General features: G+C 41.3%; 2 protein-coding genes across 2 annotated transcripts in view; one reads left to right on the top strand and one right to left on the bottom strand.

Moving 5' to 3' along the window:
• The window catches only part of LOC138206075 (RNA polymerase II elongation factor ELL), a 26,687-nt gene extending 6,528 nt beyond the window's left edge, over nt 1-20,159 (bottom strand). The window contains exons 1-7 of the mRNA XM_069162556.1: nt 19,962-20,159; nt 16,921-16,968; nt 6,451-6,578; nt 5,798-5,952; nt 3,217-3,458; nt 2,466-2,590; nt 766-880 (exon numbers count right to left, since the gene is read on the bottom strand). Coding sequence (XP_069018657.1) covers nt 766-880; nt 2,466-2,590; nt 3,217-3,458; nt 5,798-5,952; nt 6,451-6,578; nt 16,921-16,968; nt 19,962-20,099 — 951 coding nt within the window. The 5' untranslated portion in view covers nt 20,100-20,159. The remainder of the gene's footprint in view (nt 1-765; nt 881-2,465; nt 2,591-3,216; nt 3,459-5,797; nt 5,953-6,450; nt 6,579-16,920; nt 16,969-19,961) is intronic.
• The window catches only part of fkbp16 (FKBP prolyl isomerase 16), a 31,426-nt gene continuing 31,025 nt past the window's right edge, over nt 19,759-20,159 (top strand). The window contains exon 1 of the mRNA XM_069162559.1: nt 19,759-20,158. The gene's annotated coding sequence lies outside the window, so the exon portion shown is untranslated. The remainder of the gene's footprint in view (nt 20,159) is intronic.

The raw sequence follows: 20,159 nt of genomic DNA, 5'->3' as shown, positions 1-20,159 counted from the left end.
AGAACCTTTTGACACTGTGGAGCAGATCCAAATCAAATAGCAGGTGGTGCTTGACACGCTAACAGAACGGAGACTAATTTGAAGGGGGTGACAACCAGATTTGAATCAGGTATGGTTTTTGACTGTCATATGCAAAGTCTGGACTTTTAGATTGCATCTAGTATAAACCTACAGCCAGCATCAGTTAACTAAGCAAAAAACACAAATGAAGATGCCCTCATAGGTTGAGTTAGTTCATCCTACGAGGACATCTTAATTGCACTAATTAACTCACTATGGCTTATTGGTTTATCTTTAAGTGAGTAAATGTAGATCCACTGCTTCATGGGTAGGTGGGGGGAGGGTGTGTGTGTGTGTGCAGGGGGTGAGGTTTGCTTATGTGTTGTCGGATGATTTCTTGGCCAAGAACAGTAATTTGGTGGATTCTGTTTGTTGACAAACATTCCTTGGCAAGAAGGAATCTGGCACATAACGTGCTAATCTATCGGATCCAACTACACATTTACCATTCAAGACATGAGAGTGGTGTCAATCTTTGCATCTTGATCTGGGCAAGAACGCAAATATGCATATTTCAAACATTGTCAAACTAGTCCTTTAATTCCAGTCAGTGCTGTATATAGTCTCAAACTACTTATGTAATTACACAAGGATATAACAGGCATCAGAGTAACAGAGGAAAAGAAGTAGTACCCGATCTATTCTCAGTCTAATAAGAAAGAAGAAGTGGGGGGAAAATAAAATTGATTCAAGGTGAATAATTACCACTGAGAGATTCTTGGCAGGACTGAGCTGTGATGGAGAGTCCCCAGGAGTTTTGTGGAATGAATGGTTGGACTGGGGACTCTTCAATTGGCTACCGTGGAGTGGCTGAAGTTTCCTGAGGAAAGATTAAGAAAACAGTACCTTCAGTTGGACAGTAACAGCAAGGTAAATGGCCTGTAAAACTAAACAGGAAGAGACAGTGTGGAGGTTTTGGTAGAGTTATGAGCAAGTGGATGAGCAATTATCATTTAACATGACATGGCTTCTAGAGGAAAGACAGGAGGTGGCAGCCTTTTCACAGAGGAAATAATCATTGACATTACAAAACCGTCAATCTTTTTTTTTATTTTATCAAAGCTGTTGCTGAGGCATGTTTTATTTTGTGTCTCTGATGATACAATCTTAAAGGAGGCAGCCATAAAGACTGAATACAGTCCTGTGGTAAGAACAATAGCTGCAGATTTAACTTTCCTGGTAATCTGCTTCCTACAGCCCCTTCCTCAAACAGAATCCACTACAAGAAGTCACTCCCCTCTTTGGATTCATGCAGCTCTCATAATCATATGGTCAGTGTGAGTGAAAGTGGAAGTTAGAACCATTAAACATTAACATAAGTTAGTAAATGACAGGAGTAAGAAAGTTTTAATAAGAACAACAATTGAAAAAAACTAGAGGGAAGAAATCTTAAAGCTTTTTCAGGCTGTCACAGTTTGATCTCACTTGATAAACACTTTGATGGCAGCAATTGTATACTTTTTTACACTTAGCAGGGGTGGTGAACCGAGGGGGTTGTGGAATCAGCCAACAGGACTTGTACTTTTTCCAAAATGCTTGTGAACCACATGGCCCGCATGTTTACTGGCAGGCAGAGGAAACGTATGAGGGGAGGAAGCTCACACTGAAAAGCTCAGCCGTGTGCCTCTGAACCTTCCATGCTAATACCATTTGGCAACACGGTGCAGGGAATATTTTCCTCTGCTTTGATGTGTCCATTAAGAGATTCATCAGTGCACAGAAGTAGTCATTTAGAAGCTCCCCTTTCAAAATGATCACAGCAGACTTCTACATTAATTCATTTGCCTTTTTATATTAATGCCAGCACTGTCACAAAGCATCCAACCTTTAGTGTTCTCTGCATCATCTGCCCGAAGAGGTCTCTAAAAGTCTAAAAGAACTTAAAGGCAATCATTTGACAGTTTAGGAAATAGGCTTAATTGCTTTCTTGCTGAGAGTTACATGAAAACATGGACACCACTCTCATGTCTGTGCCACAAATATCAGGCCAGCAGGTGATTAGTTTAACACAACCTCCTATCACCACCTCTGAAACTCTGTTTTTGTATGGAAGAAATAAATACGGTATAGCATGCTAAATTCTGAGCTTTAGAGTTTCTGGTAGCTTTTATCTTTAGTCAGAGCTAGGCTTGCCGTTTAAACTCTGTTTCCAGTCTTTATGCAAAGCAAAACTAATCAGTTGTTTGTTGTGGGTTTATATTTAAACAAAGGCATAAACATAAGAGTATCAATCTTTTCCTTTTGCTCACAGCAACGAAGGGAATAAGCGTATTTCCCATTATGTTGCTTTTAACTATTGCTTTAAAAAAGTAAACAGGAAAAACATTTGGTTTTATATTTTTAAGTCTCTCAATGGAACAAAAAACAAAAGATTTTCTGTATATTATAGCTAACATAATTCTTACCTGATCAGGAGCCTATGGACTAGTTGCTTCTCTTCCTCCAGATATGCAGGCCAGTCTTTCTGGACATGTCTGTAGAGCTCATCCTTCAGGGAGAAACTGTGATCTTTAGGATTCAGTTTACCAACCTGAAAAAAAACAACAACCCTGAATGTTACTAAATTCATACATAGGGGAAAGAAGAGGAAAAGAGGCCAGCTGAAACTGTGAAGGCACCGATGCTGTAACAGCACCTTTATTAAAATATAACAAGACCTACATAAGACCTTTTTGCTCCCATGCAGCCTAATCTCGCTGATACAAATCTACCCAAACCAACCACTTTCAATTCTGAGAGCAGTCAGATCCCAGCTGGAGGCACCCCACCCCTCTCCTGTCAAAACACAATCTTCTCTTGCAAAGATAATTAAAGCACAGCCCTAATTACAGCTACCAGCGGCGGCAGAGTCTCCACTTGATGATTGCAGTGGGACATTCAAATGCTGTGAACACAGGAAATATGTCTGAAATAAGCTCAGCTCACATCACCTTTTTAGAGCGGAGTTTTTAGCTGCACTGCACGAGGCTGATCACTAGTAGCAATGAACTAGTTATTTGCAAGTAAAGGACTAAATTATGTTTAAGTTTTTGACCTAATGTCAAAAAGCAGCTAAATTTGTATTTTTGTACCCTTTAATCTATTACTTTGTTGCATCTGATGACATTCATGATTAGTTAGCAATGCGTTTACATAGCAATGTACCAGATATCTCACCTCATCCAGCACTGAGGTCAGGTCAGCCTTGTCCTTTGGAGTGGCCCGCTCCCTCTCTAGCCACAGTAGAAGCTCAGGTTTCCTGTAGGGCTTTAAGGCCAGGAGATGAATGATGCGATCCCTCAAGGGTCTGTGTGCCACAGGGCTCGGAGCCAGGCTCCTCTTGTTGCTGGGGGAGTGCTTGTTGCTGCTATCTGAGCCTGATACCAGACCCTGCTTCCTCTGGACCTTCACACACTTGCCTAAAATCAAAACAAAGACGCACACACATCAGAGTTTCAACTCGTGGAAGATAAAGGCAGGTTGCTTTGATTAATGATACTGAATTAAGAAGTTATCACAGCGGTAATCTCGAGCTCTTTTTTAATGGCCATACAGGCAGTGCCCAACACAAAACCAAAGAGGACCAAAGAGATTATTAAGGACCTGATAACAGGATTCACGTACGCTGACAGTATCCAGTAATAGCACAGCCAACATATCATTCCTAATCCAGTCCTTAGGCCACATATACAAATCACTCCCTAACTTTGAAAGACAGGTCTCCACACGAGAGGCATTTATCTTTATTCTATCTCTGTGTTGTAATTCAATCAGTTATATGCAAATGCAATAGATGACAGTACGGTGCATGCAGCACTTTCAGGCCAATCTGAAAAATTGGTTTACGCACTGTACATGAATGCTTTGAACACGGCACAGGGGTCATGCACTTCTTTCTGTCAGTGGCAGTGTTGGTGCAAGTGGAAAACAGTGAAAAGGTTAGATAGAAGGGTTAGCCCACCGCTGAGTAAACAGAAGAGCATGGAAAATAAAGATACTAACACAGAGAGGCCCTTTCTTTCTGTTGCAATACTAATTCAGTTGAACCCGGGGCAGGCAGAGCTTATAGATATCTGCAAACTGTAATCTCTTTACAAGAGTAAGCCATACTTTAGAAGTTGCTAGAGTTCAAAGGCTAACAGTGCTTTTGCTGGGACAACATGGTAAACATATGTATGTACACATGATGTTTTACAGCACTGTAATATGGTCAAAAGTGTTTACATGTCTACATTTTAAAAGTAGTTTTAGATTTTAGTTTGGTATTCCTTGTATAATTCAGGAAGAGTCTCTTTAAATATTTCGTGAGCTTGTTTCAACCTTTACTGTGAACCAGGTCATGAAGATTTTAGACAAATATCTTTCGTGCACTGAAACAACCTGCACTGCAACATTTCTAACAAGCAGCAACCAGAGCCATCATTACACAGTAATAAATTACAACAGCTCGAGGGGAAGTTATAAGACTCAAGGAAGTCTTTGACAGACTTTCCATTTTGACTTACAATACCTAATGTGCTTTATAGTGTTGTGGGCCTATTCAGGATCAATGACATTAAAACTACACCGTAGTGTATTGAAATAACAGAGGAAATAATGATCATTAACGCTTAAGTATTAAAAACGTTCCAGGTGTGCACAAATTTCGGCTGCCGAGTTCACAGTAGTTCCTTTCCACCGAGTGCAACCAAACATTAAATCATAGATTATTATCTAAATTGTGGACATTTTTCTATGGCAACCTGTAATTGTGAGATGGTATTTGGACATTTTTTTCTGATGGGTCTAACATTACTGTACCATAAAAAGACAGCAAGTTACCGCAAAACAACTGTGTATGCTCCACTGCATGTGGCACATACAGTGATCCATAGCCCGCTTATTTTGTTCTCTTCAGAACTGTCCAGCAGAAGGCAAGGACAGTTACAGTTATGTGCATGGAAAGACATGTTTAAGTAAAATAGGATTAGCTTAATACATGTGTAAAAGCCGCAGAGAGACCATTTCTGCAGCGGAGCACGGCATGTAATGAGTAGAAGCCGACTGCTACGACAATTACCCTAATCGTTATTTTGTGTTTCCTTTTATAAAATACAATCTACACAAGCATTTTAACTCACATGGGACATCTAAATGCCATTAGGCGTCATGGATAGATCACGTTTAAAGATACAACACAGTCAATTTGATCTACAATATGGCTAAAACCGTGGTTCTGGCAAGGAGAATGCAGTTAGTAAAGAAAATTAACTGTATGAAGGAGCTCCTGCATGTTAGGCACCGATCACTCCAGGTTATGTGTGCCCTCTTTTTTTTTTTTTTGATGATATTTAGAAATATTTTATGAAATGAATTAAATTCTTGTCAGTGTAATTACATTTCAGGCAAAACTTCATCAGAATGAGACCTGTTGGCGCATACTTCTGGCAAACTCAATCACATTAATGATGCTGGCAGGCAAGCTGGCGCAGTGCCTGAGCAATCTGGTCAAAATGAAAGCAAAATTACAAGACAGAGAGGCATTGCTCTCACATGAATGATTGCTACTCAGCGCTTTGATCAATTATGTGATAACTTCCACACCATATGGTAATTATCAGCAGGATGAAATAGTGAGAGGGAATGGTTTAGATGCTTTCTGGGAACATACAAACTCTCCAGTTATCTGTCCTTGATCCCTACATGCTTGAAGGTTGCTACAAAAACTGAGGCTGGATGATACGACAGAACACAGATACACAGATTAGCAAGAGCTTACTTGGCCCGGGCTTGATCTCAATTGCTGAGCGGCTCCAGATGTCTTTCTCCACCTGAGACATGCGCTCTCGGGTCGTCTGGTAGGAGTCGTCTGTGGCACAAACTGTGATCTTGTCCTGAATGCTGCCCTGGCCCTCCAGGTGATCCTTGCCCTCCCTGCGTTGAAGGAGAAGGAGAAGAGAGAAGACTTAGGGGTGGCTCAGCTCAATCAACTTGCCATTTGTCAAAAATGGCACTAGAAATTCTTGCTGTCATCAAATATGTTGCTTTGAACTGGTTCTTTGACTTATGATTACATGCAAACTCTGGTCCTGTTATGAAGCATCTTCTGAAATGCGACTTTTCAAACGCTAACAGCCTTGAATGCAAATAAAGCTGCTCCTAAATTTGAACCAACCCTTTGACCCTGCACAGCCACAAACACTAGCTCTCTGTTCTCAATTACTACTGCTCACACCTTTGCAGTCGGTTGTGGCATGACAGCCTTTGGGTATTATTGCAGTTGAATATAGTCTGACAGCGGTGCCGTCTGTTGTTGTAGTATTGAAGAGAGAGGCCACTGTTTGGTCCAGCCCTGCGGTCTCAGTCTGACACCAAATTTAATACAAATTCCATTTGTGGTCGAGTGTGGAAAGAGTTATGAGTGCTGCTTACCCTGAGACATACTGGTGGATGCAGTCGAAGCTGGACTGGGGCTTGTCTTTGCTGTCACTGGATAGGTAAAACGAGAAGACTCTGAATCCATCTGGAGACTCGGGGGTCGGCGCTGGTATCTTTACGTACTATCCAAGAAAAATAAAAACACAAAAAACAATGAGCATAAAATAATTTGAGTACATAGAGAAGTTGAATATGTTTATATTTAATTGTCAAAATATACTGCAAGCCAGTCCGTCACTTCTGTTAACAAAAGCCGAGTCGTGGTAATCTTTAACCTTTAACAGTTTTCTGTTCTGACACGCTCCAGTGTACCTGCATGCATTGCTAATTTGAGTGCTGTTTTATGTAATAAACAGCTTTTATCTCTCCCAGATGTTGCCTGATCTGATTTAATGTTATCTTAAAGTGCGCAAAGTAAAACAACTTCTTTTATAAGCGCTATCACGCCTTTACGGATTTTTATTGTTTTTCATGCAATAAATTTGACCTAAATAATCTCCCATTTGGGAAAATCATCTGAGGTGACATGGTACCTCCCAGGTCAAGGATGATGACTTGCAGCCAATCATGGGAGGAGCCTGTCTGAAAGGCAAAACATAACAAAAGAATAGAGGACAGCTTTTTCACTGGGGTAATAACCTCCTCTGTCACAGCCTGTCTATGGCTCCCTACCAACAAACAAGCCACCAGGATGAAGTCTATCTCTGTTTAAACCTGTTACATAAAATGACCTAAAAACCCACTTCCACTAAAAAGATAGTTCAACATAGAAAGTCATTAACCGACAGGTAATATGTCCTTTAAAGCACATTGGGTAGTAGCTCTCCGCTACACTGCCCGCAGCTGTGTTTCAGCCTGAAAATGGACAGTTTAGTACTATTATTGATGGACTGGCCTAGATTCAGATGAAGCCTGTGATTGTTACCCATCCTTTACAAACATAAATATGTTTTTACTGATGAATAGTACTAAATGTGAAATGTTCGCATCGGCTCCATCTTTTTTCTTCCACTTTATTTGTGGCAGAACTCACGTTAGCACCTCAGGCCAGCCGTTTTTAACTACAGGTCTCAAGAAAAACAAACGTCAGTCAGATGGACTTGAAGCTGCCTCTTTCGCTATCAGTCGTAAGTGATTGATCATGAGCTGACTGGCTGAGAGCTCAGTGCCCCTGGCAGATGTGGCAGGCAGGACTATAGCTGTCACAAATGCCCAGTCATGCAGCAAAGCCATAAGCAGTTGTTTTTTTTGCAGCACAGAGCCAATCAACAGCTCCTCTCCTCGACACCCCTCCTCCTCTTCTAAAACCCAATGCATGCTATTCACCCTACCCCCATCCGCCTCGAGCTTTCCTTCATGTGCACAAGTCCACCCATGTCAACACAAAACTCAAAGCAACCCACAAGGCTGGAGACACTTGAGACACACAGCTGACCATTAATTTCGACCTATTTAAGTCTGAACATGAAGCGGGGTAAAGCACAGTCCTGCATATGTCTGCTGCGGGTTTTATGCTAATTAAGAATGATCAACAAAAAAGCATCAAAGTGAGCAGTGACAAGCTCCTCAGGGTCCATTACTTTAAAAGAGTAAAGTAGTAGCCGCCATGACCAAAATACAAAGTCACTAAAATAGGGTTATTGATGTAGAGAAAGCATGCAGGGGAAATGCATTCAAATCTGTTTTTAAAATGAGGTCACTGCTAAACAAAGGCCTCGTGATAATATGGGAGTGCACATTTAGACATTTAGCATCGCAATAGTGCCACCACGTCCCCTCTTTCAGTCGATGGCAGCAGCATGAGCCCCCTCCAGCCATGCATTAGATTTGCCTGTCACCCCCATCCATGCCACCGTGCACACTTCACATTCTAATTCTAATCAATGTCACTCAGGTCAGACTGTTAGGAGGTCGCCCCCATTTTATTCACGGCTTCCTTCTCAAGCTTTATAACCATATGTCATTTAACCCATTAGTTCCCACTTCCTGACTCCTCGAGGAGAGCGTCACTGTCAAACTTCAAGATCAAAACATTCAGCCCTGAAAGTGCCACATAACAACATTAAAACACATGACACGCTAAACCCTAACTTTTAAAGGAGTATCTGTTGGATACTGTGTTTATTTTCGTTCTTGCACAGTTGCATGAGAAGACTGATGCCATCCATGTCTGTACAATACACAACTTTCAGCCAGTTAGCTTACCTTAGAACAAAGCAGGGCAACAGGGAATAAACTATTGTAGGGCCGTGTAAAGGTAAAATAAAAAGAAATGAAAGCGCACCAATGAACTCATTAAACATTATTAGTTGATTTGTCATTATTATTTGTTTAATTGTTACGAAGACTAAAATGTTCCAAATAACTGTATATAATATATATATAAAACTTAGTTAAGGTTTAATGTATTCCTGCAAAGAGATCTGATTTTCAGAGAAGAAATGTATTATAATGTAACTTTTGCTTAACAGAAGCCACTTCTATGCTGAGCCCAAATTATAACCCCCTCAAAAAAATGTATCTAACCTGTCCCCCCCAAAAAAGCCCAAATCTTTATGTACCGCTGAGTTGCTGACCCAGTAGTTTTTCTATGAAAGAACCATTAGTCTATTGTCACGTGTCTCGTAATCATGATATGTTTTGAATCTACAGTGTGTAACTTTATAAGTTGAAAAGTCAAAACAATAAGCATGTAAAAATTGTAACATACAACCTGGCTTTCTAACATTGTCACAGAGGGAATAACATGTTGACGATCATGTTACCTGGTCAGCCTCTGGTCAGATACTTTTGATGTATACCAACAAATAAAACCAACTCAAGAACCAGATGTTCATCATGTATGACTAAATGACTAAACACCGCCCAACATGCTAATGATAACAGCCAACATTTCATCACCACATCACCCAGTCTGATTAAATCAACTATGACGATGTGTTTAGCTAATGACCCCATTTGGGCCAACAGGTTTGTTATCCTGAAGCTGCTGTCAGTCATGTAGTAGGTGTAGATTTACATAGAGTCATACACATCTCCATATGGAGCCTTGGCCTGATGCCTTCAGGCTGTGTGTGTGTGTGTGTGTGTGTGTGTGTGTGTGTGTGTGTGTGTGTGTGTGTGTGTGTGTGTGTGTGTGTGTGTGTGTGCGTGCGCGTGCGTGCGCGTGCGTGTGTGTGTGCGCGCGTGTGTGTGTGTGTTGCCTTTTTGTCTTTTTTTAGCATCACACTCTCACAGGTCACATGCAGGGAGGGAGGTTAAGTATCTAGCTAAGGGGTTGGGCTAAATGTCAACAGAGCCGCTATTATCAGTCAGACTTTGTGGAATCCCCACGTACAACGATCAATACACAAATAAGATAGAAACAAAGAAAGTGAACACACAATACTCCAACAAAGGAGTTTATTTTCTCACAAATTAACCAGCAGAGCTTCAAATGCAACTAGTAACTAGCAGACAGCGTAGAGAAAAGAACAGATTCATCGCTACCAGGTCAGGGACTGGTGAGTCATGTATACACAGATCACAGACAGACGCTCTGGTTCCACGGCTCCACCAAACTGCAGGCATCTCTATAAGCACTGACAACTTTTTTTAGAGCGTTGTTTTAGTTGTTGGATGTTGTGCTACATTTAAATATTCCATATAAATACTTTTTGCAGACAAGCAAACACACGGGTACTGTTGAGATTGTTGCTTTAATTTAGTGTCAAATAATAAAATCAAACTACCCAAAACATCACTTTCATTCAAGAGTTTTTTCGTTATTGGAAAAATATATCAGTTTAATTATGAAAAATGCACGTAAGATATCTATGTTTTCAGTTCTCAGTTTTCAATGTATCATTGAATTTTCCCTCCTTGCTGTAAAAGTTAATAATGATTATGAAGATAACTATTAAATCAGCGTTATTGTCCAGCTCAAAACGAGGGAAAATAATTCATTAAAATGCTCAGGCGCTACAGTATTCTAATTATGATTGTTGAGTCCTTTAATCTGATGATTAATTAATCAGAGAAAAGCTTAATCTGGTGTTATTATGATCAGAGCGTGCTATTAACATGTGTCGGTTTGAATAAACTGAGCAGCTTAATATGAAGAAACACAGCAGTGAGAGCTGTGTGCAGTAACGCTTCTTCTCATTGTCATGATATGAGTAAAGTTTAGCTGTTAGACAGTTGACGAGGCATCAGTAAGGCGATCTTTAGTACCTTGTCAGTGCAGCCCCCCCATGGAGCGTACGGGCTAATACAATAACTGCCTCTGTGGCTGCAGCCCAGCCACATCTGCTACTCCGGCCCCTGCGTGTTTGGAGATGTCAAATACTTTCAAGCTGTTTTAAGGTGTGAACTGGACTGGAACAGAAAATCTTGGCAGGGGGCTGAGCAGTTGAACAAGGACAAAGGGCACCATCAGCGATGTCCTTGTAAAACGTCATCTCCTTGAGGTGGTTTAAACTGCTCATCTTTGATGAGGTTAAACAGAGTTCTTAACCCTGCCATTTGGTGAGGACGGAATAAAAAGGTTTATTAATGAGTCTGCTTTGCCCAGTACTGTGCTTTTTGCAAGCCAAACATCTGCAGGGAAAGATGAGAGGATAGTTTTTCTCTCTGTCTTTCTGTGTTAGCTCCGAAGACGAAAGCGAGAAGCCAAGGTTCCCAGCTCTGGTATTTGGCATGGCAGCTCTGAGATAGGAGCAGGCGCCTGGATATGTGATTTACTCTGAAGTCTTTGCCTCCTGCCACTGTCTGTACTGACACTAGTTACCATTGTCTTCTCATCTGAGCCTACTCAGCCATAGCTGCTCTGTGAGCTGCCCGTCTTTTGTTCTAGCTTCTTCCCCCACAAAGCTGAGTGCAATGGCCTGTCGGCCTGCCTGGATTATTCATGAACAGCAGGGACGTGTGGCTGTGTGTTGTTGGGTGGTAAAGGGAGGGATTGGGGGTTTGGGTGTGTGCGTGGAGAAGATGGGGGGTGGCAGTGACTCCCAGTAGAGCCAGCGCATGAAGGATAGCCTTAAATAGTCTTCCTTTAGGAATGTGCAACTCAGTAAAAGAGGGGGATGGATCCTGGCTGGAGCAAGTGTATGATTCCTTTTTGATTTATTTTAATATGTTGGTGCAAAGTTGATATCATATAACATCTAATGGTCACGCTCTGACATTTTGTCGAACCTTTAAGTATCAGCCATGTTTCAGTGACACATGCAGTCAAGCAAGTGAAATTATGTCAAACAAACACAGGGGTCTAATTTATTATTCACATTCATTGTTCTCCAGCGTTGTACAGTATGATGTACAACTCCACTGTGACACAGTTGTTAAAAAACAAAATGTGTGGCCTCATAGCATGATTTAGATTGTAAGAGGTCTAAATTATGCTTTCAGTGAGCCAGGATGGATGTGGTGGGGATGCTTGAGGATCTATTCATTGAGGGGGGTTGGTAGATACAGGAAAAGCAAAAAAGGAAGGGGGGTGGGGAGTGACGGGAGTTAGTGTAGGGATATGGGGATGGGCAACTGTCGAGCAACCCCCAAGGTACTGCCTGTTATGCCAAGCAGAATCAGTCTTTTTCCAAGAAACTGGGGCTAATCTGTCATCCTCAACAAACACTGCCTGTCTCCCTACGCCTGACACCCCCACCCCACCTTATAGGTGCCTGCCTCCTGATACACACAGAGGAAGGGGAACCATACTTAAAAGCCTACAATAATATTTTATGGAAGCCGTAGGCTGATGGTTTCTCTAATGTCAACTAAAACAAAATGTTTAACTCAATCAGACACACAGATTGTTTTTTTTTCTTCTAATGTATCCCCCCAACAGCCCTGGCTAATTTGCATTCGATAGCGAAAGAGTGTGTAATTTGGGAATTCCCTTTTTATCACTGGTTATTAGACCTCAGATGGAGAAACACTAGTAATGCGTTTTCCTTGTTGATGCCGAGCTGTTTCATTGGAGCGATCCCACAAAACACTTGGACTGCAGCATTATACTCCCATTAATGGACTTTTCTCTCCACACAAGAAGCCCGTCTTTAATCCTTTAACAATGTACAGATTGTGCATTGGAAAGTATGTCCAAACCTGATTAGCTTGCAGGGAAACTTCAACAAAAGAGGGCACAATCCGAAACATGCACCGCGTTGTGATGTGTAACATCAAGTTGCATGGATTGAAAAGGTGACACTCAGTATGCTTGATTTGTCAAACAGATTCAACTGTAAACTGCAAGAAAAGATAGGGATAATTGTTTTGATATGTATGTAGTATCTGTGTTTCTGAAAAATATGATGAGTCAAAAAGATTAAAAAAAAAAAAAAAAAAGCTGCAGGCTGCCATGATGTACACCATATAATTAGTGACTTTGGTATTGTTTTAAAAGTCACAATCAAACTAACCGATTGAGGGAACAGTGATCAACATTTCCCGAGTTCTGCAAAGTAAAATTTTGTTTTTTGTCAAAGAAGTTCAGATACTTCAGATAATACACTGACTATGGAAAAGTACTTCATAAAACCGCACTTGAAACAATCCAAACTATCTCTTCATCGTTAGCCTTAAAGACCGTTGAGACGTTGCTATAGCAATCGCTGGCCATTTTTTTGCATTCCTATTAGCAGTTAGAATACAAACAGAAAAGAAACCCTTGAAGGTATTTCGTTCTCAATGAACTCCCTGGTGGGTCGTTCCTCTCAGAGAGTCCCAAGGACTGTTTGGTTTGAAATTGCCTGTAGCATTACCATCTGTATATATTATTATATCATCTTTTGCACTTCTTTGTGGAACAGCATCTCCATTTCCCTTTGTGGTATATTGCCTTTCAGTTTATCTGCATGCTAATATTTCACATAACTCTTTATCGTTCAAGGCTTTGTTTGCTGACTTTGGGGACATCGAGCCTATAATTTAAGACCAATAAAACGGCATCTTAATCTGCATATTCCCTCAATCTATTTTGACAGCAGTCTGTGTTGTTATCGAGAGTTTTTCCTCAATGCTATTTTCAGTTTCCCAGGGTGACGGTTACATCTTTAGCTCTAATGGCTCTGGATTAGCTTGGAATGTAAATAAACAACAAGGTGCCACAACAGAAACACACAACTGTGTTTCTACTCCTGGTAAATTTTAATTGATCTCATACATGTAGCCCCCTTCGGTCTCAAGGCCTGCCCAGTTTGTACTATTGATTTCTGATCTTTTACAGCACTCTTATAACCATAGAATAGTATTAAAACACAGCCGCAGTCACAATGATGTTCTTCAAAAGAAACAAAAAAATAGGAACATGACAGAGTAGCTAACTAAAGAAAAGTCTTCTTTAACTGTAACTCTCACGACACTTGTTCCTAAAATACACTGTATGATCTAAAAATCCTAAGGCCAACTGCCTATGCATAAACACAGAGGGCCTCAGATGAGCAGAGAACACAGGGACTTTAGCCTCGCTTAACACATCTGGATGAATAGAGCGGCGTGTGCCCTTTCAGAAACATGTGGGACAACTCTCCCTCTCACTGCTATGCCACTGGGAAAGGACTGCTCTCAAACCACATTCCTGTTATTGTTATTCTAATTAGCTTCCAGAAAAAAAAAAAAAAGAAAAAAAAAAGGGAAAAAAAGATGCAGGCATGCACACTCGCACAGTGCGAAAGCTTATTTGCAGTGTGAGCGTGAGGCAAAGCAATGCGGGAGGAGGGGGGGGATGGAGGGGTGGGGAGTCAGAGCAGCCATGTGTGAGATAGAGGCCCTGATGTCTCCCAAGGATTCAGCCAAGGCATGGGGTGAAATGGCACAATAATCAAGAGGGCAGGCGGGAGGCAGCCCAGGGGAAGCTCGGCCTTCACACAGTCCTCATGAAAATATCTTAAGAGCACCTCTACATTCCCCTCATCCCAACACCACTGCCTTTATGTGACAGCTGTGCACATAAAAACAGACAGGGCCATAAACAAAAACAATTACTCTGGCAACTGCAATTCAACATTCATGAACTGAGGAGGAAATGAAGCCGATGTCACACCTGATACAGCACGACATACACTATTCAAATGTAATGTCCATGTTTATTGTCGCAATATTACACTCACAGGCCATTTACTCAGTGCTACAGTATAATATTGAGCCACTCAATGGTACAACTTCAGCAACAGAACAGAATATCAGCTGTTAGAGCTGATATTCTGTTAAAGTTGAACTCTCAACAAATGTTAAAATATGAGAGGCATGTGCATTTAAACAACTAGCGGTTTTGCACTTAAGTAGGTAAATGCATCCAACAAGTCAGAACTAGCCACCAGGTTCTGTTCTTACTAAATGGATATAGATCATGCCAACAAGCAGGCAGCGTTGCCAGTCCCAAAGGAAAATAAGCACTGGGATGTGAAATTCCAGGCCATGGGAACCCAGACTAGCTCTGAATATATTCCTTAATGCCTGGTGATGATTTCAAAGTAATCCAGGATCTAATTTCTTTTCAACTTCGAGCTTTTGCGAAATGCGAAGAAGATGATCTCTGTAGTTTTCTTATTTCTTTATTGTTGCATCACATTCTTTACTTTTTATTTTCCTCTCACTCCTCCAAAAGCTTTTTTAAAATTTGATTAAACCCCGAGTTTACTACTCTCCAATGTTTGATTAAACCCCGAGTTTACTACTCTCCAATGTCATCCAGTTTTAAGTCTGTTTACCAAACTCAGACGAGAAAAAGCAAAGGTTAGCCAAGCAGAATTTTATTATTGTAATTTGTAAGTTTCATAGTTGCCTTGAACACCAGACTCAGAGGCCTCTGAGAGCTCGTGTCTTTCATTGCATGATTACAGGCTTGGCACACAATTTACAATAGTAGGGCTAAATGCCGCAAGGATGGAGAGAAAAGCAGCTGAAAACCTCAGCGTGCTATTTCTCGATAGGAGCTTTGGCCCCTGATACCGCTGAGCCCTGGAGTGATGCCAGGACAGTGATTTGAAGAATTCCTCTGGTTTTTGTGGCCCAGGAAGTGCCCCCTTTTGCAGGAAATGTGACATGAGCCAGCAAGGACAAAGATCAGACAGAAGCAGTCGTGGCTTTTGTGATCAAGCTCTACAGTTGGCAGCTGTCAGTGGACACATGACCTCCTGAACATCATGCTGCTTTTGGGGAATAGATGAGCTCCAGCAACCACTTATCTAGCAAATGAAACCTCGTGGAGTATCTACATGTGTGATGCTGCGACCCTTCAACCCAGAGACATAGATACTGCATATCCTCATGGTCTGTTGTATGCCAGACTGCCATGTTCACCAGCATCCTCCCCCAACTAACGGCTTAATCTGGCCTCCCCCACCACCAATGGTTGAAGCTACCTCATTAATGCCCAATCGTCCAGTCCAGCTCCGGGACTATTGTCAGAGGGGGAGGGAGCCAATGCTTGAATTCCGCAAAGCAATTTGAATATGTAATGTGCCAGCCAAGATATAATCACCAAATCCCATTCAGTGATTAAAAGACACTTAAATTGCACTCACTTAACATTGCTTCACAGACAGACTCTTATGAACAGGATAATCTGCTGTTCGCATTACAGATGTCCCATATGTTTACATACATTGTTTGTGTTTTGAACATATTAAGCGCGTTTTCCTGTATAAAAATTCCACCGCTTGTGCACCATTCCTGTATTTCAGATCTTTCATGTCTGCACAGAGACAACTGGCATGGAGACATGGGGGCTCCCTGGGGTTTGCCAACTCCCCCTACCTCCTCCCCCTCCCTGAACAAAGCCTCCCCAGTTGCAAGCCTGACCCAGTAACCTGGCTAGCAGCCTGGGGCTATATTGTACCCTATTTTAGGGCTTCCAGGGCCCGTGTGAGCACACAGGGCTCGCATTTGTGTACAGAGCAAAGTCACTTTCGTCAATGCAATCAGCTCTTGCGGGGATTAGAACAGCTCCTTTTAGACAGGGCCGATTGTGTGGTAAATGTGCAGTAGCCTAGCAGGCAGAGCTGGGGAGGGTGTAATGCTGGCCCGGCTAATCTGGCCGGACACAGGCATCTTTCTTCACAGCCGCTTCACAGGAATGCCCTCTAACTTTCAAGTGGTTTTTTTTTTGTAGGTTATGTGCCTAGTTTGTGTATCTGTATGTTTGGTGCAGGCAATTTGACACAACACAGTGCAACTGAAAAAAATGAATGACCCCTTTCCCTCAGGCTGTGAGCGCTGGTGGATTGACAGCAGCCATATTCTCACTGAAATTAAACAAGGCCACAAGGCAATAAAATCCACCGTCCGCAATGAGACTAAAATCATCCCAACAGTTGGGAAATCACAAAGCCGACCTCTGCATGGACGCATGCAAGTGCTTATCGGATGCTTAAGAATAAAATAAGATGTCTAGAGGAACTGTCATAAGTGCACGGCACAGCAAATCAGAGCTAATACGAGAGTTCAATTTCTGAGGCATTAGAGAGATCCAAAACATCTTACCCCCTGGCTCCCCTTGAAGCAAATCGCTGGCTGATTTGATAGCGATGCCTGAGGAGAGAGAGAGAAAAAGAATCTGGTCACTGATTCAGGAATCACATTCGTCTTTAATCTAACGGACAGCTCATACATTATGAGTAAAATATCTTGCTATTGTGGATTTTTTTTCTCCCTCGAGACAACGGCACCCTCGCTTTGGTAAACGTAAACGCCAACTGTTGCCATCATTTAAGGTTCAGAGGTCGCTGGCCGTAACCTGAAGAGGAGTGTGTGTAATTAATTGATCCACACACTACAGAGAACTTTGCTGATGTCAGTTTGCTGAGCATGTTTGTCTGTGGGTGTGTTTCAGCTGATTTCACCTCAAAATGAATGGAGACCAAAAACAGATCCCAGAAGAAAGACGAACCACCTTCTGAAACCAATTATACTTCTTTAAAAATGTATTTTTATAAACCCACTCTGCTGTGAAAACTACACTGTTCTCCAAGATCGCAGTGAACTCCTTCTTCACCTCTCGAATGTCATATTGTTTCTTACCCCCCACTGATAAAGATATATATTGAAATCGTAAAAGAAATACCACCCTTTGAGGCAACATGATACATGGTTAATAGATGAAACTATTATCTGTGAAGTACAGCTGTGTCCGTGATTGACAGTGCTCTCGATTTATTATTCATGCTTTTGGGAAATGTCTTCCTTGTCGAGGAGTATTGTTGTGATTTTCTTTGTCATCCGTTAGCTTTTTATATTGAATGGAGTCATAAATATTACAGCACATGATGTTTGTTACACTTTACAGACACAGCCACAGGGCTAAATCAAACTTGTCAAAGGTCTAAATTGGACCATTTAGCCATTTTATATTAATTAATAGGCATTATTACATATTTTTAGGGGGGTTGTGAGGTTAAGAGGAATCCTTTTGGCTCATGTTTATGTTTCATGAGCGTCTGAACCACAATCCGTCTCAACTTGTTTACAACTGTAGACATAATGGATTATTAGAAAACAACAAACCTATGAGGGTTTATGAATGCATTGTAAAAACGTAAAACTGCATCAAGAAAAAACAGGCCAAAGGCATTTAATAAGACCTGGCAATCCAAACATATTATTATTGTTGTCTGAAATTTATATATGAAGCCATCTCTAACACTTTCTAATGAGACATCCATTAGAAACTGGTAGAAGTTAACTGATTAGTCCATCAACACAAAGCTAATATGCAACAATTTTATATATATAATATCACATGTGAAATATTTATGAACAACTGTATACTTTTTAAGGCCTTGAAGTCTTTCTTTCAGAAATGATGCAAAAATGCACTGATTTCTAGCTTCCCAAATGTAAATATGTTGGTTTTATTAGAAACAATTTGAAGACATCAGTTTTGGGTTTGGAAAATTATTATTGTGGGATTTTATGCTATGAAGAGTTGAAACTGTTAGTCAACAGGAAGTTGCGCAGCAACTTTTTTGATAAGGATCAATTGTTTAAGACCATTTTTGGGCAAAAAGTGTGAACTGTCGCTGGTCTCCTGGACACAATCTTTTGGCTTTGTGATTATTCAATTTTTTAAAATATTTTCTGATATTCTTCTGATCAAACAACTAGTCCAATAAAATGATCATAAAAACCTATAGATGCAGCCCTAATTTTATCAAAAGGATATAATTTTATGTATCTCAAGGTCCTCTTGCCACCTCCACCACAGAATCATAAATAAATCATAACTAGTAACAGAAACTCTCTCAGGTTGCGGTTCTTGAGGACCACAGTGGGAGTCCAGCGGTCTAAAGCTGTATTTTCTCGGGTGGTCTTTGACTTGGAAAACTTTTGCAAACCTCTCCTGCCTGCCTGCCTGCCTGCCTGCCTGCTGTGGCCTGGAGGAAGCTGTCAGGCTGTATGAGCTCTGAAGTTTACTCCGCTTCACAGACCAATGAGCTCCGGAGATGGGCGGGCTTCCACGCGTGTAAAGGGCAAATAAAAAAAAATTAAAAAAAACAATACACAAGAGCCCAGCAACAAATTTCAGAGCCGTGCCAACGGACCTAATATCGTTCTAAGCAGCTGACCCACCGAGTCCCACATCCAGGTCTAGTTTTACTATGAAATGGACTGCTTGAGAACACGCAAATTGACTTTTTGTATTTTGACGGTTCAGGAAAAAGAAAAAAAGAAAAAAGAAGCCTGAACCAAATGAGCCTCCTCCTGCAGTCATAACTGTGGGACGAACTGTCTTATCAAGTATTGCTCTGGGAAAGACCATTAGGATAGACAAAATTATCTCTCTCTAATCTAATGGACCATAAAAGCAATAAAACAGTGTCCCGATTCAGAGAAGTCGAATAATTTGCTTGATAGCTTGTTCATTAATTTATTCCCGAGAGCGGAACAGGCAGAGAAAAACTGCCTTTTTTTGAAGACATTTAATGGGCGACAGTCATCTGCGTTGGTCCTTAGTCTAAATAATACATTTCTGAAGTAATGTTCGTCTATAAAAGAAGAGAAAACAGCAGGATTTTAAAGCTTAGGGCGTAATCACGAACCTCTGTCATATGGGAACTTTAATACCTTTTGGTTGTTTTTCGGGAGATTACGATCTGGTAAACAAGCGGAGAATCAAAAATAACAACAACTTGTCTTTTCCTGTTCAAAACAAATGTTACTCTGGGATTATTTTATAATTCAAAGAAATCCGCTCATTCATCAAAGTCTACTGAATTTGCCTGTTATGATCACAATAAAAAAAAAAAAAAAAACAAGCCTCGCCTGCCTTCCACTGTGACAGAGCCAGAGCAAACTAACGCAGCCTACATTTACGAGCCACCAGGCGCTTTCCTCGGTGACATTTGAAACACTCGGGAAGTATTTCAACTTTTACTGTTTTTCTCCTAATAGGAAGCTGTTTCCTGCACAGTTCCCCGGAGTTGGGAGGCGATGAACAGAAAGCAGAAAAAAAATATACATTGTAAAACAGACGCGCGCGCGCGCGCGCGCGCTCCAAAGTTGAAGCTGGTTGGTTTTTGCCTTACCTTCAGGTTCTGGTAGGCTTCGAGGGTCCGGATGGCAGTGTCAGTCAGTTTGACGTGATAAAGAGTTTGATTCGGGGTGTTTTTGTTGATTTTGCCACAGGAGAGTCCATACCGATGCTCCTGTCTCAGCGCTGCCATTTCTACAACTGAAGGCTATTGGCGACATTCTGCCTCGAACGTCACGAAGGAGACGACGGG

The sequence above is a fragment of the Embiotoca jacksoni genome, unplaced genomic scaffold (genome assembly GCF_022577435.1).
Source record: "Embiotoca jacksoni isolate LCO1_2020_lvr unplaced genomic scaffold, fEmbJac1.0.p SCAF_3, whole genome shotgun sequence".
Lineage (NCBI taxonomy): Eukaryota > Metazoa > Chordata > Actinopteri > Embiotocidae > Embiotoca > Embiotoca jacksoni.
Note: the sequence above shows the minus strand (reverse complement) of the source record. Positions and strands in the feature narration are given on the sequence as shown.